The sequence below is a fragment of the Lethenteron reissneri genome, chromosome 35 (genome assembly GCF_015708825.2).
Source record: "Lethenteron reissneri isolate LAM-NWPU_2019-01 chromosome 35, ASM1570882v1, whole genome shotgun sequence".
Classification (NCBI taxonomy): domain Eukaryota; kingdom Metazoa; phylum Chordata; class Hyperoartia; order Petromyzontiformes; family Petromyzontidae; genus Lethenteron; species Lethenteron reissneri.
In genome coordinates this window covers 3,375,187-3,402,445 of record NC_083813.1, presented here as the reverse complement: position 1 = coordinate 3,402,445, position 27,259 = coordinate 3,375,187, and the positions used below count along the sequence as shown (strand labels likewise).

At 47.1% G+C, this 27,259-nt stretch overlaps 1 protein-coding gene across 2 annotated transcripts in view; it reads right to left on the bottom strand.

The window, feature by feature from the left end:
• The window catches only part of TMEM67 (transmembrane protein 67), a 60,461-nt gene that overhangs the window by 22,839 nt on the left and 10,363 nt on the right, over window positions 1-27,259 (bottom strand). Inside the window, exons 2-8 of one of the 2 annotated variants that reach the window (XM_061565573.1) lie at window positions 14,601-14,683; window positions 8,044-8,143; window positions 5,679-5,766; window positions 5,440-5,551; window positions 3,264-3,317; window positions 1,905-2,020; window positions 537-636 (exon numbers count right to left, since the gene is read on the bottom strand). In XM_061565573.1, the coding sequence (XP_061421557.1) occupies window positions 537-636; window positions 1,905-2,020; window positions 3,264-3,317; window positions 5,440-5,551; window positions 5,679-5,766; window positions 8,044-8,143; window positions 14,601-14,683 (653 nt within the window). The remainder of the gene's footprint in view (window positions 1-536; window positions 637-1,904; window positions 2,021-3,263; window positions 3,318-5,439; window positions 5,552-5,678; window positions 5,767-8,043; window positions 8,144-14,600; window positions 14,684-27,259) is intronic. The other variant, XM_061565574.1, reaches the window with a different exon arrangement.

Genomic DNA, 27,259 nt, shown 5'->3' with positions numbered 1-27,259 from the left:
CCGCCCGTGCTCAAACTAGTATGGTATAGTACTCGGCCGTAATGGCAGCTTGGCGGAGGAAATTATAAAATCACGTGGCAGGGGCCAAAATATTCACAAGACAAATATTGTTAACTTCCCACAAAGGTAAAACAAGGTAAAGGTGCAGCCCTGCAATTGCTTGGCCTACTCTTCCACACCGACCAGATCTCTTAGAAGAGGTGGGAGTCCCCACACTTTACCCATTACACGTGACCTTCCGATCAACTAAGTAATACTGCTGGGTGGACAAAGGGGAGGGGGATGTAATGAACTTGTGACCCCTGGAATGAGTGTGCTATTATACCAAGGCAGCATGCGTGACTTCCCAAAAGGTGCTACTTAATTTATCTACCCCAAGGGGTAGATGAGGAGCTGAGTCAATCCCCTATGGGGATTTGAACTCACAACCTCTTTGATCGTTGAGTCGAGCGCTCTAACAGCAGCACCTACCCAACATCCTTAATACGCACACATCCACTGACATTCAATGTGCTCTAGCGATGCGACTCACGAACCCCTGATCCCCGCAGAGAGAAGACCACGGGAAAATCGGTGGATGTGAGCACGGTGGCTGCGAAATCACTCGGGTAGTAAATCCACGGGCGGTTCTCAATCCTGTGACAATAGGAGGGGTCCGATCCACAATCAAAGACAGAAAACATCCGAGCCATAATTTTCCGATAGTGCACGTGCGTCCATCTATGCATGTGAAGAGTCACACGCGTGCCCGCCTGTGTTAAAGCAAAACCACAAGTATTTACGGACTTAAAAAGATTGACATTTTATTTACCTTAATGGCTAAATGCCATTAAAGTATTGGCAACATTTGGATTTAATTGATGAACTGTAAGCCTATTAAAAAAACTGCATAATTTTACATTGAGAAAACGGCAATTTTTTTCATCACTTGTATTGCTTTGCCATTTATTGTTGCATCCATCGAATCACGTCCACGCATTTCACACCGTCCATCTTTTTCTGTATCACATTGACATACTTAGCCATACTCTTTGGTTCTTTCGGTAAAGTCACATATGTAGAAATAAAATAAAAGAAATCACGACGTTTCGATCGCAACACAAGCGACCGCCATCATGCGGAACCGATACAGCAGGACAACTGCTGATTTAGGAGAAAGATCTGCTAACAACAAGAGCTTATAAAGGGTTTTGGTGGGCTCAATCCCAGGGGTAAGTGGGCGGAGCATGAGAAAATTAGCATGTCAATGGTATAGGATGCTGCAGCGTTGGCTGCCGTGCTGTGAGACAGGGGGAGGAGGGAGAGGGGAGTGGGGCACAGGTAATAGATGGAAGGTAGGTGGAGGTTGGATGGCAAAGCACTGTTACTGGTCTGGGTAATGAGCTGTGAAAAATCAGCTCAGGGTGTTGGGCTTGTCCTGTTGTACAAATATGTACAATAAGTAAGGTAAAATTATCTCTAGTGATATTGTTATTATTTTTATTATTTAAAAAAATATACTATTTGATCGATCTACGTGGCTTTACCGAAAGACCCAAGAATACAAATTATCTCCCTTGTTCAAGCGAGCATGTGACAGTGGTGAAAGACGCCACAATCATCCAGCAGGAACCAGTCGATCCGTGGGGCAAGCCAATGTGGACTTCCCACAAAGTGCTACTGATTTCATCTATCATGGGAGGAGATGAAGAGCTGCACTGACATCCCTTGATGGCGACTTAACTCACAACCTTGTGATTGTGAGTTATGCACTCTAATCACAGCACCATCCCACCGGTCATGTATCACGTACAAAGCCAGTAAAAAAAAGAACACAAAAGCATTACATTTCAGCACCTATTCAAGCACAACAGCACCAAACACGTGAAGGCGGAAGAGCTTCAGCTCATACTTCTTGTTCTCACCAGGTTTGGGTCCCAGTGACGAAAAAATTATAGCAATCCGTATTCAAGTCCCCAAAGTTCATGAACATAACACACATGTTGCCCAGTGCTTGGCAGGCAGTCCGGTTTTGGTGTTGCTGCACAAAAATGACAGTGTCATACAAAGCAACACGCCAATGGCAAGGGCACTTGTGCTTTAAAAACTTTTAGAAGCCGTGCCATTCATACTGCTGCTGCTGCTATGAGCGAACCTTTGAATTCGATGTGGCTGAGTGGTTCAGCTCGAAGCAAACACTGCTGAAATACTGGGGATTGAACCCAGGAATCACCAGCCACCCACCATTATACAATATAATAATTAAGCACCATTATCAATGTTAATAACACAATAAATCATATTCTTAGGTTTTTTCGGTAAAGTCACGTAGGTAAAACATCACGACGTGATTTTTATTTTATTTTACTTTTATTAATTTTAAGGTTTTACCTACGTGACTTTACCGAAAAAACCTAAGAATATGAATCCTTGCAGTCACGAAAGCTTCAAATCTAGAAACAATAAATCTTGCTTCCTTGCCATATTTGTCTCTTCACATATTAAAAAGATGCATTCATTTATTGTGATTGATATTATCAGCAACAATGCCTAATTGCTATTCTCTGTTATGTATTATAAGGTTTCATATCAAACTAGGACCCATATCTTACCCGAAAGGGTTCTTTCCCTAAAACGATCAGGTAACTCACCAGAATTGGTTCAAGCAAGCTTGACTGTTGATTAAACGATTGTAAAAACCAGTCCAGATGCACTCCTTATGGATTGTGTAATAATTCAAAAGATTTTCAAGCAAGTGTATGCTAAGCATGTAACCATTTACACCTTTCCCTAGTGAATCAATGAACTGTGAAAATTCAGGGCCATCATTCAATTCAATAATTATTTCGCTCCTTTACTCTCTCATTTGTATTGTCGTGTGTTCGTATATTCATATAATTTACATTCATCGTGAATTATAAATTATTACAAACAAAATTAAATTCACATATTTTTTCACAAATGTAGTGAATTACGTTTTTGAAATAGTAGTGGAAATTCCACATTCCCACGATGGGAATTAGTCTTTCCCTCGGTTGACCGCTGTTGCCTTCCAACAAAGTCCTGGTCATTTTATCGAGCACTGCGGGATTATAGGGCTGGCTTGACCCCTGACCGGGAATTAAATTGGCAACCTTCTGACTGCGAGTGAAATGCTCGAACTGCAACCCTATCTGGCACAATGGCAGCGAAAATATGTTCAATAATGTTCAATTTCATTCCATCTCGGGATTGCCTCACTCTGCAATGAAACATCAGATGACGTTTAACGGTGGTGTACTCACCTCGCAGGCAACCTTTGCAGCATCATAATTGTCTTTAAACCATTGTGAGGATATCTGAAAAGGGGAAAACAAATTTTAATTAAACGACGCAGCATTACATTAACTAATTACAATTAACATTTGACACACTCAACAGAACATATATTATACAACTGTGTATAGAAGCAGCACGTGAACTGTTTGGTATACATAATGCACTTTTACAACCCTTTTGTTAATTCACTGCAAGATGAGGGCCTCACCATGCCATGCAGGTCATGGCAATTATTTGACTATACTTCATCACACGGATCAGTGCAGGAGGATCGTAGAAATAATTAATTTTCCTGCATTGCCCTCTGTTGTATCCCACAACCGATATTACCCATCATGCAGTTTGTTCTCACCTAAGCCCCATCGAGGCTCAACCATGCTTAGCTTAGGGTGTTAGTTTCACTGTAGTCTGCTATCTTGATTACAGGCATTTAGCTCAACTCTATTTTTCTAGACCATCCTTCAAGTGACACGTTTTTGTGTTGACATAATTGTCGCACCTGAAACCACAAGTTATTTGATCATGATGAAAAATGTCGCACAGTTTTTTTACCAGTTTCATAACTTTAGCATGAGGACTTTTAATACCCTTGTTAAAGGAATAAAAAAATCGTGATCGTGATGAATGTGTGAACAATTTTGTGAGTTTTTTCATGTGAAATTACACAAATTAGACTGTCTTATGGCTTCAATTCCCTTCCCCCCCCCACTTACAATTAGCATGGTTGACTAAGTATGATGCAAAATAAGTTCAACATACATACATGCAATGGAACTGCAACACCAAATGTCTTGTACAGCAAAGACATTTTCTTTGTTAAACGAAAAAGCAACCCAAACACAAATCTGGCTGTCGCCTGATGATGCTAGTTGTAATTACTGGCGAAACGTCGTACTCAAGTTGGTGTGCTGTACTAGTGTAGTGGGTCAATAACCAGAGGAGAACTTCCGTGAGGCAACGCGATATTTATTTAACTGCTCTGACAGCAGAGTTCCTAACACAAAGGGGTAATGGCCCCTTTCACCCGATACCTGGGGAGGTATGGCCTCCGGGCTACACTGCCGCCTAACGCTGGGACCACTCTAATTCTTAGCCCTCCGGCTAGGGGCCCTAGGGGAGGCTACGCTGACCCGACCGCCCCAAGGTCTCCGGGTCTTGGCCACTGGCCTCACTCAGCTCCGGCCCTTAGAAGGACAGCGGAACTTGGGGTCCAGGGCCCTATCTTCAGCTCCGTCCTCGGTCTTCGGCTTGGAGATGACCGAGCCGGACCCTTCAGAGGTCCGGCTTATATACAGGTCCGTGGCTTGCTCCGCCCTAGCCACGCCTCCCTTCCAGAACCTTCTGGAAGGTGACATCATCCCCCAGTCCCCCCTCCCGGGGGTTTGGGGATTGTGTCCAGGAACCGTTTCCCAGGGATTGGCGTGGGCCCCTTGAGCCATGAATCGTCACGCTGGCGTGATCACGCTTCCGCCCCCTGTTGACGAGAAGGGGGAGCTACCCGCCAACAGCATGGGGAGTGCCGATTAATGCCTCTACACTAGTAACGAATTGGCATGTTCTATTTACGTGACAACCCTTACTTATTGGCTGTGCCGGGTGGTGGCAGGTTTAACGACACATTTATATTTACGCGATCTAACAAAAAAAAAACCTCCATTATGCACGAATTAGTAAGAAAACATAATCTAACATCACAGTTAGGATAACTCTTGTGATGCCATTGCGAGATAACCCCCATACGTTTTAATGTCACTCAATTGATGTCACCAAAGCACTCCTGACTGTCATTTTAAAGTCTATCCCTCATTAATAAAGCTTCATGTCAGACAACCTTGCACAAACAGCCAAGGTGCGTATCTGCAAGGGCTTTTTGTTATTGGGTTGCCTTATTATCAAAAAACTGGGCAGGTAGCAGCTGAAATAAAATATATCTCATAGACAAATACAGCACACGCAAGTAAGCACACACAATATATGTGACCAAAGCATTGATCATAATAGACGATTAACACTGATTGGCTCTTGCCCAGAGAATTTTTATTTTATTTTGTTTTCACTGTGCATAGTGCTTCTCAATAATTCACAAAACCTAGACTTTTGCGTTTAAAGACACGTAAGGAAATACATAAGTCGTATTCTTACCTGGATACTTGTGCGAGACGTTTTCGAATCCAGGCATAGTCCTCCTTTGACATTAACACACGTGCAGTTGTTGCTTGTCACATTAAAAAATGTGTCTCCGCACCGTATACACCTGCGTGCGTGCAGGAGGGGGCAGAGTTCAGGTTGCATTTTTCAATAACAAAGTGAGCATCGTGGGATTTGAAGATAGGTGGTGAGACTGGGATGGTGAGCTGTATGCGTATTAAGGCATTGCTTACATGTTACCCTGCGAGTTTGGGACTGTGTCATTCAGGCAAGAAATGCAGCGTGCCTCAGTGAGTTGACTTCCATTCTGTTCTCGCTCCACTGATCAATAAAAGGAAAGCACAAAATGCTTATCACACGGATTGTGGCATTCAAACTTAAGTTTCACCGTTCAAATGAGCATAGAGAGGTGGTCATCTTTGATTATTTCCAGAGTCAATAATGAGAGATTTCACATTCTGCTGGCTAGTACCAGTATATAGCATGACAACCACTGCAGTTGTGAGTGTGATAGTATTTGTTTGTGGAAGAAATAATAATGTAAAGTCAGTGTCTCTATTCAAATGTGCTTTATGGCGGATATTACGCATTCTCATGACAGGGACCAGTCTCTCCATATGACAACCACTGTTGGTCTCCCTTACAGGGGTATTCATGTTATAAGCCTCAACGGGAAAGAGCTGACACATGACCAGAACTTTCAACTTTCTGAATGAGTCGACAGCTCTAACCGCAGCGCCACATGGACAGATGATGACCATGTAGGATGCATTTTAACAGATCGCACAACGCAGTGCTTTTACTTTATTGTTTTTTAGGGGGTTCACACTTGTTACTCAAACAACTTAATGACTATATTAGAAAAAAAGTGTATTGGCTGGATGCCTCGGTGGATTCCTGTCTGACTGGGTTCTGCAAGCCTGTGCAGTGATGACATCACAACGCAAAGGCACATATGCGTGATGACGTCGCCCATATCCCACAGCATTGAGCTGGATTTGTGCCTGTTGACGTTTCGACTCCTTCCCATCCACCCTCCATCCCGGCTGTCGTGCACAATTGTGATAGAGAAGAGAGAGAAGGAGAGGGTGCGGGAGGGAAATAGAGGGAGCTAGGGGAGAGAGAGGGAGGTGAGGCAGGGTGGGAGATACAGGAGGGAGGTGAGGGAGGGAGGCGGTTAGAGAAGGGAGGTGAGGGAGGAGTAGAGGAAAAAGAGTGCGGCGAGGGAGGGAGACAGATGAAGGTGGAGAGGGAGGGTGACAGAGGAGGGAGGTGAGGGAGATAGAGGAGGAAGTGATGGAGAGGGAGAGAAATAATGCGAGGAGAGGAAAGAGAGAGACAGCAAAGCGGAAAGAGGGTGAGGGAAAGTGACCACAGTGGCAGGGCAGATTTGGGAGAGGCAGGAGAGACTGAGATGGGAAAGGGAGACATGAGAATAAAGAGAGTGAGCGTGAGAGTTAAGAGAGAGAAACAAAGATAGAGACAGGGTGGGGGAGAAGTGGGTGATATGCAGTGTAGGGAGAGGGAGAAATATAGAGTGGGAGGTAGAAGAGGGGACAGAGGAATAGAGACATAGAAACAGAGACAAAGCGTAGATTTGAGATAAAATTGGATATGTGGAAGAGAGAATTGAAAAGAAAGGGGCCGTCCATAAATGACGTCACGCACCTAGGGGAGGGGGGGTCAGATATTTGTGACGATGTGTGACGAGGGGGGGGGTGACAAATATGACGTCACATCAAAATGCGCAACTTTACATAAATATAGACAACACGTTCTACTTAAATAGACTTTTTAAGAAATGTTTTCTCCTACAACATCAGAGTGCAACGGCACATTAAATACGCATTACAATGACAATAGTTTAAAGCGATTTCAAGCATGTTTTTTTTGGGGGGGGGAGGCAGAGCTTTGTGACGTCATATTTGAGGGAGGGTCTGACTTTTTGTGACGTCGTGTGACGAGGGGGGGGGGGGGGTCAAAAATCGTCCAAAATCGCGTGACGTCATTTATGGACGGCCCCAAAGTCGGGGAGATGAATCTCTATCAGTAAAAGTGTTGCTGGCTAGCTGGCTGAGATGGATAGATAGACTGTCCCTTCCAGAGAATGAACAGGTTGCTCGTACAGTCATATCCCGATTTAAGCCCTCCCGCTTTACGTACTTTCGCTAAGACTCACTCAACTTATTCATACCCAATCCAGATTTACGTAGTGTGATACCTCTCCACAATGTACTCGCGATATACGAACTTTAACATGAGGACCCACATCGTTTAGGTTGCACGGCGACATTAATATACACTTACTTTTCACACTAACAGGTGCACACAATGGATGCGCAAGAGGGAACTGAGCATCCTCTGTTTAGGTTCTGTACCATGTCATGATGCACCATCCCATCTCTTTGCTTCGATTTAAGTACTTCTATGTATGTTCTGGTTTTCAGGAATGAATCGTGGGCGTAAACCGGGATATGTCTGAATAACTAAATATCGTTGAAAACTACAACGCTAAGCCAATTAATCACATCTGAAAGGCAACATATACAACTCAAAGTACAAGCATGGAATGAAATAGGGAGAAAAAAGATCGTTTACCTAGGATAGTTTCATTGCTACACTTGCAGGTACCATCAACTCTATTCAGAAAAGCGGCTGGACATGCAATGCACATCCTGCCATCTTGGCTCACAGTTTTCTGCACGACAATGATGGGAAGAGAATATCCATTATGTTTAACATGATTGTTGTCAGACAATTCACCACATCATGTCATTTCAGTACAAAGTCAAAGTATTTTCTTGCTTAAATGAATATTAGAGAGGCACTTATCCTTGCTGGTAGCTCTGGGCCTTTAGCATAAATTCAAGATTCGCATGAGAATGGACAACTTTTTCGTAAACGACCAACTAATGAATGATCACAAAACATTAGAATAGGTTGTCCCCTTTTTTCTGGCAACAAAAAAGGTGTTAAGACGTTAAAACACCAAACTGAAACCTTTTACAAAGAATAATGTCTGCATTAACCACAATACTTGTGGTCAGAATGCAAACAGTATTGTGGTTAATGCAGACATGATTCCTTGTAAAAGGTTTCAGTTTGCTGTTTTAACATCTTAACATCTGTTTTGGTTGCCAGAAAAAAAGGGGAAAACCTATTCTCATATTTTGGTACTGGCAAAGGAGGTCCCATGAAGATCACAAAACAGTTCATATTTTATTGACCTCAGTGATGATGAGGTGAGTGAACTAGTAACAGGGACTTGAACTCAAAACTGCCATTTTACCTGTCACTCACTAAATATACTCTGTAATTACAACTATTAGAGGTCGGCTGAATTGAGTTAAACACAATGGACTGTGGGTAATACAAAAAACATACTTTTTGAAAAATGCATAAATAAACATACCAGGGCTTGTTTCACAACAATACATATAATTAAGTTTACCAGCTGTAAACCTTCAACTTCCCATGTTTCCAGCAGCATTTGTGGCAGGCAAGAGCTGCCCATGACATAAATATTGCATTGAGTGGGCTCCGTGGTGATGAGACTCAGAAAATCAAGACTAGTATCGTGTCTGTTGCTTAAACAGTTGCTTAAACAGCTGCTGGAAACCAATGGTCCAGAAGGACGACAGACCGACAAACGCAAATTGTATTCTTTGCTATGTGTTTTCTTACTGAAACAAACCCATGCTTGTGTGTTCACATCTTTTTGTACAGTCATTGCTTACTGGATTGATACCATCATAAGATCTTAATTTTTTTTATCACAGGTAGACGAGTCCATTTCAAGTGAGGGTTTAAGCAGTGTTAGCCAGATCAGACTGCCCGACTTCCACTCAACTAGCCACCTGGACATTTCAATCCTTAAACAATTAAAAACTCAACATTCATAAATAGCACTGCCTTAATAGGAAAAGTATATAATAGGCAACGGTTACGGTCACGGCCCTTCTTCATAGAACATTAAGAAAACATAAATCAAAGCATGTAATGTATGCGCTATTAATTAAGGCAGTGTTATTGACCAATGTGCTGAGGTTTTTTGTCAATTGCCCTTGTGCACTACTGTGGTGGTCAAGGTTGACACCAAGGTTGACACAGGTCACACAGGTCACACAAGCTAGGGGAGAGGTACGTACCGGTCTGGACCGGCCCGGATTGACAGGGACGAGAGGTGGTTGGAACGGCTCTGAGGGGAGGGGGCTGGCGAGAGCCAGGGCCCGAGACACCCCCGCCCCTCAGAGAGAGGGGATATATAAGACGGCTCCCGGAGAGCGGAGGGGTCGATCGGAGGAGAAGCTGAAGGAGGAGAGCCGGAGATCCTGGACCCCCAAGCCTCAAGGATGCCGCCCCGCTGGAACTGAGTGGGCTGAGTAGCTGTAGGCTAGGGAAGAGAGTAGCTGAGTAGCTGTAGGCTAGGGAAGAGAGTGGCTGAGTAGCTGTAGGCTAGGGAAGAGAGTAACAGAGTAGCTGGAGGCTAGGGAAGGAGAGAAATGAGAATAGAGCCGGAGGCTGTACCTCCCTAGGTTGTGTGTGTGGGACTGTCTCCCCAGTGAGTCCTGAGGACTAGTGTTATCGGAATAAAAGCGTGTGGCCTCTACGAAGTGTCGGTCTCATTCAAGAATACTACATTTGGTGTCAGAAGTGGGGTTGCGGACGAAGGTCGTGCACCGAGGGGCTGTCATTGCACATGCGTCGCTGCCGCTGCACACTGACTCCGTTGCAGCTCATGTCGGTGAGGCGCCGGCGTCCGGGACGCAGGTGGGTGTCGATGAGGCATGGATGGATTCTCTCTGTTCAGGGGCTGAAAATCTTTCAGAGTCACAAAGATTCAAGCTGCGCATGTTGCTTCGTGATTTTCCCGATGTTTTTAGCAAACACAAATTCGATGTTGGGTGCACTAATCTATTGAAACACCACATTGATACGGGGGATTCTGCTCCCATTCGGCAAAATCCGTTCCGATTAAGTCCGGCAGAGAAGGAACATGTCCGGTTGGCAGTGAATGACATGCTTGCCGCAGACATTGTGGCTCCCTCCAACAGCCCATGGGGTGCGCCCATTGTGCTTGTTAAAAAACATGATGGCAGTTTGAGGTTTTGTGTGGATTTTCGGAAGCTTAACAAGGTTTCGCTGGCGGACGCGTATCCACTCCCTCGCATGGACGAGTCGCTCGATGCCTTGGCGGGGGCACGGTATTTTTCAACCTTGGACCTTTTGTCGGGGTTTTGGCAACTGCCCTTGGATGACGCTTCCAAACCTAAGACCGCGTTCCGTACGCCACAGGGCCTTTATCAGTTCAACCGGTTGCCCATGGGATTGCACTCAGCTCCAGCGACGTTCCAGAGATTGATGGAACTGGTCCTCGCTGGCCTGCAGTGGGACTCTTGTCTTATATATCTGGACGACGTGATTATTTTCAGCCGTACGTTTGAGGAACATCTGGACAGACTGCGGGCTGTATTTCTCAGAGTGCGATCGGCTAATCTTAAATTTAAGCCTCAGAAATGTTTCCTCTTGCGTGAATCGGTGCGGTACCTCGGCCACGTTGTCAGTTCTACGGGTATAGCCACCGATCCTGCTAAAACTGACTGTGTAAGGTCGTGGCCCACGCCCACGTCTGTGGGGGAAGTCCGCAGCTTTATAGGCTTTGCGTCCTATTACCGCCGGTTTGTTGAGGGGTTTGCGACGATCGCCAAACCCCTTCATGCTCTGACGGCTAAGGGGGCTAAATTCCATTGGGGGGAAGAGGAAGACAGGGCGTTCAGGGCGCTTCGCGATGCCCTTGTCCGAGCTCCTCCCTTGTGCTATCCCGATTTCACGTTGCCCTTCATCCTGGACACCGATGCCAGCAATACCGGCATCGGCGCGGTGCTTTCGCAGGTTGTCAACGGGGTCGAACGGGTCGTTGCCTACGGCAGTAGAGTCCTGTCTCCGGCAGAGCAACGTTATTGCGTCACCCGCCGTGAACTGCTCGCTATTGTCGTGTTTGTTCAACAATATCGACCGTACCTGTACGGTAGGCATTTTACGGTTCGTTCCGATCATGCCGTGCTACAGTATGCGTTGAAAATAGACCAGCCGTCCGGCCAGCTGTCACGTTGGCTTGAGGTCCTACAGGACTACACGTTCACGGTGGTGTACCGGAAGGGGACACAACATTTGAACGCGGATGGCTTGTCACGCCTTCCTCCGGGTGATGGGTGCGCGTGTTTTATGGGCTCGGGGAGATGCAAATCGGCCACGAGTACCGCTCCGGCTTCTCCCTTGGCAGCGGCAGCAGGGGTGGTCGATAGGGAACCTGTCGCCGAGGGGGACTCGCAGGTGTTGGTCGCTCGCGACTCACTCCTCGATCTGCCTCTGGACGAATGGGGACGGTTCCAGATGGAAGACAATTCCCTCCTCAGGTTACGCCGTCGTGCGGAGAGAGGGGGAGATTGTCAGGAAAGGGTAGGTACTGTCAGGTTGCGGGAGGGTCTCCTCATGTCATGGGACGCCAGCTCGGGGCGTTACAGAATCGTCGTCCCCACCGCTCTGCGGGGCAGGGCCGTGTGGGCGGCGCACGAACGCGTCCTGCATTTAGGTATTCACAAAACGCTCGCTACACTGCAATTGGATTTTTTTTGGCCGGGAATGGCGCGCGATGTCGCCGACCTTTTGAATAGTTGCACACAGTGTGCGCGGCGGAAACACCCGGCTAGGGCGGCTTGCCCACCCCTTCAGTCCATTCAGGTGTCCCGGGTTAATGAGTTGGTGGCTCTTGACATTCTGGGTCCCTTCCCTGTCACCGCTCGGGGAAATAAGTACCTGCTGGTTGGGGTTGAATATTTCACCCGTTGGCCTATGGCCTGGCCCCTCCCCAACCAGTCGGCAGCAGCCATTGCGGAGGCGTTTCTCCAGGGCTACGTCCTGGATAAGGGTGCCCCGGAACGGCTGCTAACCGACCAGGGAAAGAACTTTTCGTCCAATCTTCTGCGGGAGGTTTGTGACCTTTTGTGCACACAGAAGGTCCGGACTTCCCCCTACCACCCGCAGACCGATGGTATGGTCGAACGTCTACACCGGACCATTACCTCTATGTTGTGTCATCAGGTAGACGACACACAGTTGTATTGGGACCTGAGGATTCCCGGAGTTCTGGCCGCATATAGGTTAGCGCCTCACGCGGCCACGGGTTATTCGCCCTTCTACTTAATGTACGGCAGGGAAGTCGACCCCCCCGTGGAGGTGCAATTGCGGGTCCAGTCTGCGGCTTCTCGCTCGAAACTGTCCGAACACGCTCAGTTCAATATTCGGAAGTTGGTCGAGGCGAGGGTGGCCGTGCAGGAAAATTCCAGGGCAAGGCAACGGGCCAATGAGCGTCTGTATGATCGCCGGGTTACGGTGTATAAATGGGCGGTAGGGGATAAGGCGTGGCTGCACTGCCCGCAGGTGCCGCTGTCGACGTCATCGAAATTGCTGCGGCCCTGGCGGGGGCCGGTCGACATTGTTCGGGTCGTTCGGGACCAGTGTGTTAGGGTCGCGTGCGGACGGCGTTCTTGGTACGTGCACCCCTCGCGCCTGAAGCCCTATGTCGCACCACGCACTCACACACCTTCATCTCGCAGGGGCCGGCCGCGTGACGTGTCCGGCAGGTTGGGGGAGGGGCCTCGTGGCCCCCTTGTTGTTCCAAAACCCCCTGCCACTCTTTCGGATGCTGCAGGTGTGAGTCCACCTAGGGTGGTCTCGCCAGAGGAGCGGGAAGCGAGCCGGCCGCCTGTCCAGCAGGAAGACGGCTCGCGGGCTGTGTCCCCGGAGCCTCGAAACGTGCCGGACGCCCGTCATCTGGCCCCTCCTGACCCTCCGCAAGGAACGCTGGCTTCTGGCGATGGACCCGCCACACGGACTCGTTCGAAGGGTCTCAGGTTCTCCTGAGACCTGTCGCAGACACACTGCCTCCTCACGGGGCCTGGGTGTTCGAGTCACCTTGTTCGTTGGTGTGGTGTGTCCGCGGTGTTCTTGTGTACAGGGGGGTTGGGGTAAATTATCGGGGATAGTTGTGTTGTTGTTGTTCTGTTGTTGTTATTGTTGTGTTGAGGCTCACGCATTGTTATTGTCGTGTTCAGAATTCCTGGTTCGCGAGTTAGGGTTGGGATGTGGATAGTGATGCAGCCGGGACGGCTGCGTGCTGTATAGGGGGGGGTGATGTGGTGGTCAAGGTTGACACCAAGGTTGACACAGGTCACACAGGTCACACAAGCTAGGGGAGAGGTACGTACCGGTCTGGACCGGCCCGGATTGACAGGGACGAGAGGTGGTTGGAACGGCTCTGAGGGGAGGGGGCTGGCGAGAGCCAGGGCCCGAGACACCCCCGCCCCTCAGAGAGAGGGGATATATAAGACGGCTCCCGGAGAGCGGGGGGGTCGATCGGAGGAGAAGCTGAAGGAGGAGAGCCGGAGATCCTGGACCCCCAAGCCTCGAGGATGCCGCCCCGCTGGAACTGAGTGGGCTGAGTAGCTGTAGGCTAGGGAAGAGAGTAGCTGAGTAGCTGTAGGCTAGGGAAGAGAGTAGCTGAGTAGCTGTAGGCTAGGGAAGAGAGTAGCTGAGTAGCTGTAGGCTAGGGAAGAGAGTAGCTGAGTAGCTGTAGGCTAGGGAAGAGAGTAACAGAGTAGCTGGAGGCTAGGGAAGGAGAGAAATGAGAATAGAGCCGGAGGCTGTACCTCCCTAGGTTGTGTGTGTGGGACTGTCTCCCCAGTGAGTCCTGAGGACTAGTGTTATCGGAATAAAAGCGTGTGGCCTCTACGAAGTGTCGGTCTCATTCAAGAATACTACACTACTGCCAACGCAGTAATATGGCCACCAAATGTTCATTAACTTGGTTAAGTCATAGTGCTTTGGCTCTGACATTTTACAGATTTAAGTGAAAATTGTTCAAAAGTTGAAAGCTGTCGTCTAGTATGAGTCTAAAGTTAGTGTATACAATTATTCATTTCACTGCACTTGGTTTAAAAAAAATATTAATTGGCAGTAACAATGATGTTACACAACAGTGATGTGGTCAGTACACTCTTAGAAAGAACTACAGTATTTAAGAAACAAATTACGTCTTATTGTGCGTGTTTAGAGTTTAACTGTGGTGGAGTGAAGTGTGGTCAGATTCTACTCACATTTGTTTCACACGCTTCACACGTGATGGGTCCACCTTTGTCATTTGTCAACCTAAAGCGAGGCTTGCACATGCACGAATAACCTGCCATCAAACACAGAGATCATTCACATGAGATAGTTTTCAATTATCAGCCAAGACACTCACTTATAATAGCTATTAGTAAGTAAATATCAATGCATTTTTCAACTGGTTTATAAACACCGTCAGTTAATGACCTAAACATTTTAGATTTGAAGTTTTCGTAACTGCAAGAATCCATACTCTTTGGTTCTTTCGGTAGAGTCACGTAGGTGAAACAAATACAAAAATGAGAATAAACATAATAAAACTAAAATAAATAAATCACAACGTTTCGATTGCAACACAAGCAATCATCATCAGGTGTGACAACCACAGCACGATTTTTTTTTACTGAAGTGGGAGAGATGCCAGAGTTAAGAAGGTTTGGCCACATGGCCTACCAGCATTGAACCAATTCTTCAACCACATACATTCTATACACCCATCCATCAAATTCACCATGGAAGTGGAGAATGATGGTAAGCTACCATTCCTGGATGTTTTGTTTGAGAAGAGGCCTGATGGACACAGATTCCTATCTGAAACCTGAATCCCACCACCATCCGGCACAGAAGAATTCCCTCATCAAAACCCTGTACCATAGGGCCCACTGCATTTCTGACCAACACCACCTAACCAGTGAACTGGAACACGGACACCAGGCCCTTAAGATGAATGGATACTCGGACCGTATTATCCGCAACGCTGTCTCTCCAACCATGGAGAAACAAACCCCTGAGACGCCAATCAAAACCATCACGTTACCATACATAGCAGGCGTTACCAAAAATATTGCCAAAATCTTAAACAAACACAAGATCCAGGTCCGATTCAGTACAGTACACAAAATCCGTGATCTAATCCCATCTGTGAAGCATGTCATTCCTGACTTGCAATACCCTGGAGTCTACAAACTAAGTTTCATATGTGATGATTGTTACATTGGGGAAACGAAACGTCATGTCTCTGACCGGATCCGCGAGCATAAGTCAGATCTGAAACATGGCAGAATTAATTCCTCCGCCGTTGCTGATCATTGCTATAACCCTGTGGGCTCTCATGATATTGTTTTCTCCGAAACCACGGTACTCTGCAAGCCGTCTTGCTACCATCAGAGATTTGTTTATGAAGCCATCCAGATATATAAACATAACTTCAACCGAGAAGACGGATACAAATTGAGCAATCATTGGAAAGATGTTATTAACCAAATAAAATTTAACAGTTCATAGTTGTTCCATCTTATCTACCGGGTTAATAGAATATTTTACCGAGTTAATTACATCCTCGGCGTTCAGCAGTACAGCTATTTGTTTTGAGCTCCAGCAACTGTCTTGACAGCAAGATATTGTCTTTCTTCTTGGTTCTTTCGGTAAAGTCACGTAGAAGGGAAATAATAAAATAATAAAAATAAAACATAATAAAATACAATTCTCACGACGTTTCGGCCACAACGCAAGCAGCCGTCCACAGGTGAAGAACAGGGCTGTCAGAAAGACAGCGTCCGAAACCGAATGACGCTCCTCCAGCCACGTGGCTGATGGCGCGGATCCCCTCCGGCCACCCAACGTGGTCCAGCTTCGTGACTCCACCAACTGACCCGGAGCCCTTCCGGGATCCCACTCTCTCACCACGCCCTTCACCTAACCTTCCAGATCCGACCTCCGCATAGCGCCTTGCTGGCTCCGCCCTTAGGTTCCGCCCCTGCTCACCTCGCATCCGATTGGACCGGAGGTGAGCGGCGGACCTTCACATACACCCCCATACGGGGCCCCGCCCCCCAATACCCTGGACCGTATGATTGGCCCAGAACCGAGCAGCGAAACCCTGCTTACGCTCGCATTACACATTGAAGTGGCTAATCACGTGGAAATGTATAGCAGCCATATACTCTAATCTCGTTTCTAAATGTGGAGGAAAACGGAGGACCCAAAGAAAAATCCACACGACCACAGGGAGAAAAGGGTCGAGATTAACCCGCGACCTCCTGTATACCACATCTCGCCAATGTGGCGCCCTTTCTTTGCCACAAGTCAAATAATCTCAATGAGATACGAAACGGTGATCATATGATCATGTAAGCCTCGAAGGCCAAACATAAAAACACCCAAAAAACAGCTCTTGCCTTTGAATATGTGCGAGGACTGCCAGGTTGTATGGCCATTCCCCTAGTGTGGCTTGACAGGGAAACAGTGGTGCAGCAGAGGATGGGCAGGTGGAGACGAATTGTTGGAGACGAAGCAAGCAGCGGCGAACTGGCGGCTCACGTGGGGGTTGTGGTGTGATGGATGTGATGGGTGGGGGTTGTGGTGTGGTGTATGTGGTGGGTGGGGGTTGTGGTGTGGTGGGTGTGATGGGTGGGGGTTGTGGTGTGGTGGATGTGATGGGAGGGGGTTGTGGTGTGGTGGATGTGATGGGTGGGGGTTGTGGTGTGGTTGTTGTATACTAACCCTTCTTCCATAATTGAGATTAATAATATTTGATGATTTTTATATATTATCTTTTTACTTGTTTTTTAATGAGTGAAACACACCAAGCGCAGCAAACTGCAAAACACCAGGTGTTGTTAAGTAATGAACCGGAGGAGGGCTAGGATGGCAGAATTTACAACGTTGCTTCAAGGGAAGATAAGGCCTGATGAACGGGCACATGTCACCCGTGCAGGCGGCAGAGACAGTGGGAGTGTCAGCCAGACATAGTTAAGGCAAAAGCCCAATCATCCTGCATGGTTTTAAAGTAACGTCAAAATTCGAAATTCAACAACAGAGTAGGCTAAATTATCGATCCTCGCGCTCGCTCAAACTGGAGACCAGGCTGCGAGCTACATCAATGAACCATTGCCCATTTGCTAATCCAATACTGAATGTTAATATTACTGAAGTCAAAACGAATTCTATGACCTCAGCACATGGGCAAATAATAGGGCAGTGTCGACTCAAAGGCAATGGAAGAAACAGAGGCGCCTTTGTCTAAATCACAACCACAGAAAGCCAGGAATCATCACTGATTGTGTGTTCAGGAATTCCGAGCTAGTTAGAACACGTGCACAGGGGGGGAGCTGATGTAAACAACCCTGCGCGTCTGGATGTGAGGGGGCCTTGGACCTGGAATCAAGAATAAACACTCCCAGAGCAGAAGGTGGACAGGGGGAGAGGTGATTTAAAAGAGGGTTGTATATCTCTCAAGGCACAAGACCCAGCTGAACAACACGGCTGCGGGGGTCACCAGAAGTTCGCATTCGCCTAGTTAAGACAAAAAGCTCAATTATTCTGTATTGCTATTAAAGTAACGTTAAAGTCGGAATTTAACAACAGGGTAGGCTAAAGTTATCGATATTCACACCCACTCCAATTAAACCAGGCCACAAGTTACGCCTACTGAACCATCACCATTATTAAGTCAATATGAAATGTTATTTCCATACTTCAATACTTTCTATACAATTCGACCCGAAGCATATGACAATCAGAACCTTCCTAAGTCAAAATTGAATCGCACCCAGACAGGAGCGAATAGTCAATATAAGGTTGAAGAGGGAAGGAAATCAAGAGCACGGCGAACTGCAAACGTAAGCAAAAAGCCGGGAACAACACCAGCCCAGCAACAGCGAGTGGGGCTTCGACAGGCCATAAAGTAGAATAATAACTCCCGGGGTCAGGGGACACAAGAAGAAGCAGGCAGACAAAAACCAGAACTGACTCCAAGGTTCAACCGCCCTCACCTACTCAGGGGTGACGGAAATTAATGAGGCCTTGAATTAACGGCAGGCAACAACAACGGCGAGCAGAGATAGGGTGGGGCAAAGACTGCGGGCTATGGAATGCAACTTCGTGTCAGTAAAGCCCTGACAAACAAGTTAAGTTAAAGACATCACAATACATAATATCGCACATAACATCAATGTTAACGCTATTCACCGTAAACTATATTCCGCTTATATAACCATCCAGGCACCAAGGAATACGAATTCCTAGGATCAAGAAACTTACACCTTAACCTAAGATATCGGAAATAAATTAATAGTAAAAAGTATATGCATGAAAAGACAAAAAGTAAAACTTATGGAAAAGCCAGGATAACGGGATGAATCACAACCAGGTCGAATATAATACATAATAAAAAAAAAACGATGTTAAACCCAGGGTCGGAGAGAAAGGGAGATCCCGGCCGTCTTTGTATCCCCGCAGCGCGGGATAGGAGTGTGTATACGCTCGGGGAAACCTACACTTGAGTCAAGCACCACGATGGGAAACGACAGACCTTAGGTTACATACAGAATCATAACTGTGAAATAGTAAGGGACAAATGTTAACTTAAAACTTTTAACCATTTCTTTGTGCGCCGGGTCGGAGAGAGTGTTGCCCCCCTCCAGGTTGTGCAACACGAACAAAGACGCCTACGAGACGATTTGTAACGTCTGTGTTTTGGGTTCATGAAGAAGGCCAGACAAGAGATAAATTGCACCCAGACAGAGAGACGACTTCGAGACAATTTGTAACATCTGGTTGTTTGCTCGTGGGTTTTATGGAGGGAGTTGACAACGGAATATACCGTCAGTGATGCACACAAGGACATACGGACACACACATGGACACACCTGCCTACGGACAGATCCTGACACAGCAAAAATCGGAAGCCCCGCCTTGTGGGCGGGATCCAGGGGGAATTTTCGGCATAAAGTAAAGGATCCTGAGCATTGGAAACCAGTGCGACGGGAGGGTCCACTCAGAAGCTCGACCGGGAGGGTCGACTCAGCAGGAGTGCGACGGGAGGGTCCACTCAGAAGCTCGACCGGGAGGGTCGACTCAGGAACGAGTGCGACCAGAGCGGGTCCACTCAGGAGTGCGACCAGAGAGTCGACTCAGGAGCGAGGGCGACCAGCGGGTCGACCCAGGAGCGAGCTCGACCGGGAGGGTCGACTCAGGAGCGAGCTGCGACCAGCGGGTCGGCTCGACTCATCTTCAGCTCGTCAATCTCTGCTGCCGCCGGAGATCTCCGCTGCCGCCGGTGGTGAGCGTCGCGACTTGGCGACGATCCAGCGCTGCACGCTACGAGCGAGTTGTGGGCGCCACCTACCGACCGGGTTCCGAACTGCGACAGCGTATCAACAGCCATCCGACAGGGGAGCGATGGATACGTATGACGCGCACCGCCCCCTCACCACACGACCACCAGGCGTCTGTTTGACCTAAAGAATCGACTCCGAACACTGACTATTCAAGACAACTCTTACCACTCAAACACACTCGAACCCATAAGCCATCCGTGGCTGGAAAGCATCACAACGAGACCGAGTGGTGGCCATCCGTCGTTTATAAGAGTATTCTTAATTTTTATCTTTAATATTTAGTGGGCTGTACTCTTAATCGCATAAATTCCCAACAGATCCATCAATACGAACTGATTCTTGGCACCTCCTTCCGCCGAGCCACGCTCACGTGGGGAGTGGTGGCCCACCGGACCCTTATCAGGTGATCTGGTCCCCAATTAGTAAACTTGGTATAAGATAACGATCTTCGGAAAAGGAGCACCGTCGCAGGCCCTTACTCCGAGCCGTTCTGAGATAACCTGCCGATGTATCTGTTGAGATTGGTGCCTTTAAGAATAATAACTGTTTTGATTGTGTTTTTTTATCGCCGTATAATCTTTCAAGTATCTTTCAGTCATAATCGCCGCACGTACTCGCATCCTCTACAGAATATTCAACTGTCCCGTGACCCAAGGTGTTAACAACGTGATAAGGGTTGCGTATGGTCAATAAGGAGTGTGGTACTGCATGAACAATATTGAGTATAATCATTCATTAGCGTTAAGGTTTTCTTAGCATAGTATTTGCATATTTCAACGACTCTCTCTCTCACTAACAACCATCGCGTTATGAACAATATTGAGTATAATCATTCATTAACATTAAGGTTTTCTTAGCATAGTATTTGCATATTTCAACGACTCTTTCTCTCACTAACAACCATCGCGTTATGAACAATATTGAGTATAATCATTCATTAACATTAAGGTTTTCTTAGCATAGTATTTGCATATTTTAACGACTCTCTCTCTCACTAACAACCATCGCGTTATGCGGGATCCATGTGCAGTTGTCAAAGTGAAATCAGACAATCGTTGGTGATACTGTATTGATGCCGTGTTGACGTTCCGGGATTGAGAGTTCGCATATTATATCATAGTTAAGGTTGAATTAGTGATAAATTGATTAATACAGAAGTGGTGGTGTGATTCTTTCCTGAAATCTATGCATAAGATCTGCTTCTGCGTTGAGATTTGAACTTGGTGACCTTAATAAACACACTAATACATACTCAGTAAATGTTAAAACGATAACGGGGTGAACCGGGGACCTAAAAAAATAACCACGAATAAACACTCTGGGAATGTTAAAGCGAGAATGAGACAACCTAGACAACGATGCCGAGTTAATCTAAGTTAATCTTGCATACTTACACCACACCTGCATAACTGCATACGATTAATTGCCTTATTCCGATCGATAACCCACCCTCGTCACCGAGGCGGGGTCTGGTTATCATAACGACTTGCGTTATCATAATTACACCCACTCGCATAATTAATACGATTACCTATCGAATTGGCATAATTAAAATGTGCGTAATTACATAATTAACATATTTTCGGATAATTACACATTTGGCCAGATTTCATTTAATTATTATTATTTTCACTGAATATTCATAACCCACATATACAACATAATAATTTCACCCACGCACGCATACAACATAACAAATTTTCATAACCAACATATACAACATAATGGGGGCTCGTCCGGGATCTCTCGCAGACAGTTATGCATGAATTCAGGAACGAATCACTGATGTGTTAATCAAAGTGTTGTGAACTAACGTTGCCTTGTGATTGTAAACGGGGGTATACAAACAAAACGCGCTCTGAAGGGAGGTACCAGAGTAGCAGAGTATAAAAAAGACAGCTGGGCTGAGATTATTTGCTCGAGTTAAACTGACGCATCCTGTGATACAATTGTTTATATGTGCTCTGAAAGGGAATTCTAGAGTAACTCACGACGCACATGAGATGTTAGAATTAAGATACACTCTTAAGTCTATTAACCACACTACATAATAGAGAGGGCACAGGATCCACAACATTCTGAGTTTGACACACCAACGCATAACACTGATACAGAGTGGACCTCTGAGGAGGAGATGGAATCTATGGAAAAACAATATCGGGAATTTGTATTAAAACGTACTGGACGGACTGCTAGCCAGCAGACGGAGCAGAGAGATATATGGGAGGGGAGCCATACAGAAGATGTTAAGGCCCATAGAAGGAAACTACTTAAGGATGTGATGAAATGTGGCAAAGCCAAACGTGACGTAAAAATTGCAGAAATAGCGAGGGTAGACTCGTATCTCCTCGCACAGACAGACAGAGAAAGATTATGGAATGAGGAAAAATTTGAAAGGGAGAGACAAGAGAAACTGTCCTTAATGGTGCAGGTAGAGCGTCTGCACGCCCTCGTGAGAGAGAAAGAATCCGCACTAAATGCACCAGTGAAACACCCAGACGTTGATACACAGGACACATACGGGAGTAACAATTTACCACACTCCGAGCCACGGGGACGTAGCCCAGGGCCAGATCCCACAATGAGTGTGGCTACTATGCAAAGCAATTTTGATAAAGTAACACCCTCGCAAATCGAGGAGAGAGAAGAGGAAATAATAATACAAACGGGAAAACATGAGGCCGACCACCCCAACGTTAGAGAGAGACAAATAATTAACCCTAAGTCATCAGGATACACTGTAATGATAGAGCGGGAAAGGGCGGAGCTGATGCAAGACGGGAAACATGACATAAACAGAACACCAGGCAGACGCACGCTACGCAAGTATGACCGACATGATGCAGATGACAGAGACAGCTCACCAGAGAAACGCACCTCGCACAAACACGACCAACACGACACACGTAACAAGAGCTCACCAGAGAGACGCACATCACACAAGCAGGAGCCATGGGATAAGCAGAAATCACCGAGCCAAGTTGACCCACGTAACAGGTGCAAAAGGCACTACAAAAGTTATGTTAAGCAGAGCCATCGTGATGGTGACGGCTCATCTGACACTGACTTCTCTGACAATGACCAACACGACACGGATAACAGGAGCTCACCAGAGAGACGCACATCACACAAGCATGAGCCATGGGATAAGCAGAAATCACCGAGCCAAATTGACCCACGTAACAGGTGCAAAAGGCACTACAAAAGTGATGTTAAGCAGAGCCATCGTGATGGTGACGGCTCATCTGACACTGACTTCTCTGACAATGACCAACACGACACGGATAACAGGAGCTCACCAGAGAGACGCACATCACACAAGCATGAGCCATGGGATAAGCAGAAATCACCGAGCCAAGTTGACCCACGTAACAGGTGCAAAAGGCACTACAAAAGTTATGTTAAGCAGAGCCACCGTGATGGTGACGGCTCATCTGACACTGACTCCTCTGACAATGACCAACACGACATGGGTACCAGAGAGAGCTCACCAGAGGGACGCATGACATGTAAAAATCACCCACGCAAAACCACCCGCACCAAAAATCACAGAGACAGGAATCCCGATAACCATGAAGCACGAGACAAACATAAATTCAACACCTCACCTAGCAGGCACCACTCACGTAGTAGGCAGCATGAAGGTCGAGGACAAAAACACTCACCACATAGACACCGCTCAAGGAGATCACGCACACCAACCCACAAGCACGAATCACAAGACCCACATAAGGAAAACAAGAGACACAAGCAACGGGACAGATACGAATCCTCGGACAGAGGGAGATCACGACACAGACACGGGACACATGACAACAGTGATAGTGGAGACAAGGGTAGCTCAAGGGAGCACTCCTCAGGAACCGACACCACTGATGACGAACAACACACTTTTAACAGTAAGACACTAAAACTAATGGACAAAGCACTCGTGAGAATTCCCTATTTCGATCCACATAACAAGAACAGGGATATCCACACTCACATAGCTACAGTAGAACAGGAGGCTAAGATCCGGGGTTTGGGTAAATCAACAGAAAAGGCATGTCTATTATCAAGGAGCCTACATGAACCCGCCAGACCATGGGTAGCCTCCCTGCCAAATAGGGTGAAGAGTGACTTTAAACAATTGAGCCGAGCAGTAGTTAAGAGATTTGGGGAATACTCCACACTATCCGAAGGATTGAACGCGGCAAAGTTGATGACCCAGCGTGTAGACGAAGACCCACGAGATTATCTCCTACGCCTTAAGAAAGCATATTACGCAGGGGACGTGGACAATGCCCAGGGAGATAAGACAGTCTTAAAAGTGATGTTCTTCCAATCATTGAGACCTGAAATAGTGAGAATAGTAGGAATGATGTTGGACCCCGAGACTGCCTCCCTACGCCAGATTGAAAGCAAGGCCCACACGGCCTGGGTGAACGGACGGAAAACCACTGGCATAGCCAAAACCCACATCGTCACCAGAGATAAAGAATGCCTCGATCTGGAGGGAAGCGAATCTCCAAGGAATAATATTAGCGCCACACGGGGTGAACATGAATTCCCCCAGGAGAGGGCGCCTAACCCAATAGAATCAACACCCGTCCACAACACGCTGAATAACGTTCCACGTGAGAGGAGGAACGAGGCCAGAGGAACATGGCACCCACAGCCGCCACCACCATGGAATGCAGAAGAGGGCGGAGGCTGGAATTATGGAGGAGGAGGAGAGAGTGACGGGCCATACCTACACCGCGGAGGCCGACACCCACCAAACCAGTTACCATATCGTCCCCCACTGCCGCCTCCACTAGCAATGGAGCATAGACCACCGTTAGCTAACAGGAATCGATATGCTCACCACATTAGGATGGAAAAAGAGCTCCTAGGGAGTATGAAGACTCCCATGCAAGTAGCGAAGGGAAGAATACCAACTATACCCACACAAGAGGAGGACACACCCAGAGCAAAGGTAGCCCAAGTGAACGTAGAGAAGACAAGAAGCCTCGAAGCAATCACCGAAGTGGTACCAGAGGGAAAAGGGTACCATCTGGGGGAATTGATTCCCGTAGGACCAGTCGGACGAGTCCACGTGGAAGTAATACTGCAAGACACCCTGACCAGCCAGGGCCTTTGTGATACTGGAGCAGAAATATCCATGATATCCAGAGAATTATTTGACGAACTCCAGACTGCCCTCCAGAGGAAGAATGAAACACTACAAATGATGCCAAGTAAACTTACCTACTCAGGATGTGAAGGGACCCACATGCGACCTTTGGGCAAAGTTATGACGAAGTTGACGTTCAACAAAATCAACATGAACCATCCCCTATATGTCGTACAATACCCAGGTAAAGAACTGATTTTTGGGATCGAACTACTGAATCGCCTGAAACCCATTGTGAACCTTGAATCCCGACAAATTTGGGCACAGTCAATGCCGGAGAAACAAAGGGACTCAGAAGATGAAGACGTTATGAGAGACTCCACGGGAATCCAAGTGATAACACAAGAGCTCGACGACCTATCAACGACAATCAGGAACGAAGACAAGCTCCCCGCAGGAATTCGAATCACTCAGCTAATGACTAACAGACTGAGAGAAGTCCGAAAGGAAGCCGACTTAGAGTCAGTATCACCGAAAGACCGTCCCCTCATGGAGTATATACCGCCCCCTGGAGGCCAAACCGACGAACTGCAAACTGATGAAGGAGAACCCAAGGGCAAGAGCGTATTACCCTCGGATGAAGCCAAGGCAACTCAACCGATAGTAACGCAAAAGGAACTTTCAATTGAGCCGCCCGAAACCACGAAGGCCCTAGATCCAAACCAAGAGGGAAGAGTCCTTACAATAGAAGAACAAATAGAACAACAAATTGAAGCAGCAGACGCCCTCGAGAGGGAGGAGAAGTCAAAGCTCGCGACACCAGCGAAACTCACAGACGTTGAGCCACAAAATAAATATGGAAGTAACATCAAATCACTCTCTTGGGTACGTGGACAGAGTCCAGGGATTGATCGCACAAAAGTTAAAGTAAAATCGCCAGGACATGGTACACTAAGGGCAGAGGCAAAAACTGAAGGGAAATGGCAACACGAGCGACACGGCCCTGGGCGCGCACACAGAAAATGCACACCACTTAAACACAAGAGACACAGCACAGACCAAAGTGACAGATTGCCTGATGATAACTTGTTTGATGATGACGCTGTCAGCAATCAACTTTCGGAATACCTGTTCACCAGTAAAACCCTTAAGTTGATGGACAAGGCTCTAGTCAGAATTCCCGATTTTGACCCCCACAATAAGACTATGGATATCCACACACATATCGCGACAGTGGAAGAGGAGGCAATGATTAGAGGGCTGAGGAGACGGGATGAAAAAGCGAGTTTGTTGAAACGGACCTTACATAAAGAATCTATTCCATGGGTAAAGTCACTACCACACAAGGTTAGAAATGATTTTAAACAATTGAGCCTGGCAGTGATTCGGAAGTTTGGAGAATATTCGACACTCACTGAGGGGTTTTATGCTGTAAAATCGATGACCCAGGGCATGGACCAAGATCCACGTGACTACCTCGTCCAATTTAAAAGAGCGTATTACGCAGGCGATGTGAATCAATACCACGAAGGGGATAATATGTTCAAAATTATGTTTTTTGAATCCTTGAGCCCAGAGATTACAGAAAGGGTGAGGATGGTTTTGAATCCAGAAACCGCATCCTTACGCCGCATAGAGAGCAAGGCGTACATGGCATGGTTATACAGAGCTAAGAATCATAATTCGGATCCAGAACACAGGGAGAGGGATGAGGAACCCAGCCTCTCAGAGAGGAATAAAAATCACCGAGCAGTCCCACCATGCAGAGAGCAGCAGAAACGCACGCACACATGGCAAAATAACCCAGAGAGAGGTTGGCACGAGAATGAGAGCGGCACAAAGCCGAACATTCAGGAGAATCGCAGGAGGGGGAGGTTCAGAATAGAACCATACCAACACCCCATGCCCCGACATGCGCAAGGTCAAGATTACCCACAGGGATGGCGAAGTAACAATCCAGGAAAAATTTGGCACCCAAATGGGAAAAACACTGGGCCAAGGGTGCAGGAGAATCGTAGGAGGGAGAGGTTCAGAGCAGAACCATATCAACACCCCATCCCACGACACACGCAAGGTTCAAATTACGCACAGAGATGGGAAGATAACCACCTAGCGGGAAGGTGTTACACATACCGCGGAGGTATGGATGCGAACATTCACGAGAATCGCAGGATGGGAGGTCAAACACAATCGATCCAATTCCGACCAATTCCTCCACCGGCTATACCAGGAGGGAATAGAGGAATAACACAGAATACGGTCCAAATACGTGATGAACCATCCACAGTGATTGAGAGCGGGCAGCCCATACGCGCCACACCCGCCGAGGTGTTAAACCCGGCGCTCAATGTGAAATACAGGCAGGCTGCAAGTGACAGGGCGGGCAAAAACGTGGACAGTGCTCCCGTAAATGACGCGCGGATCGAATACAAGG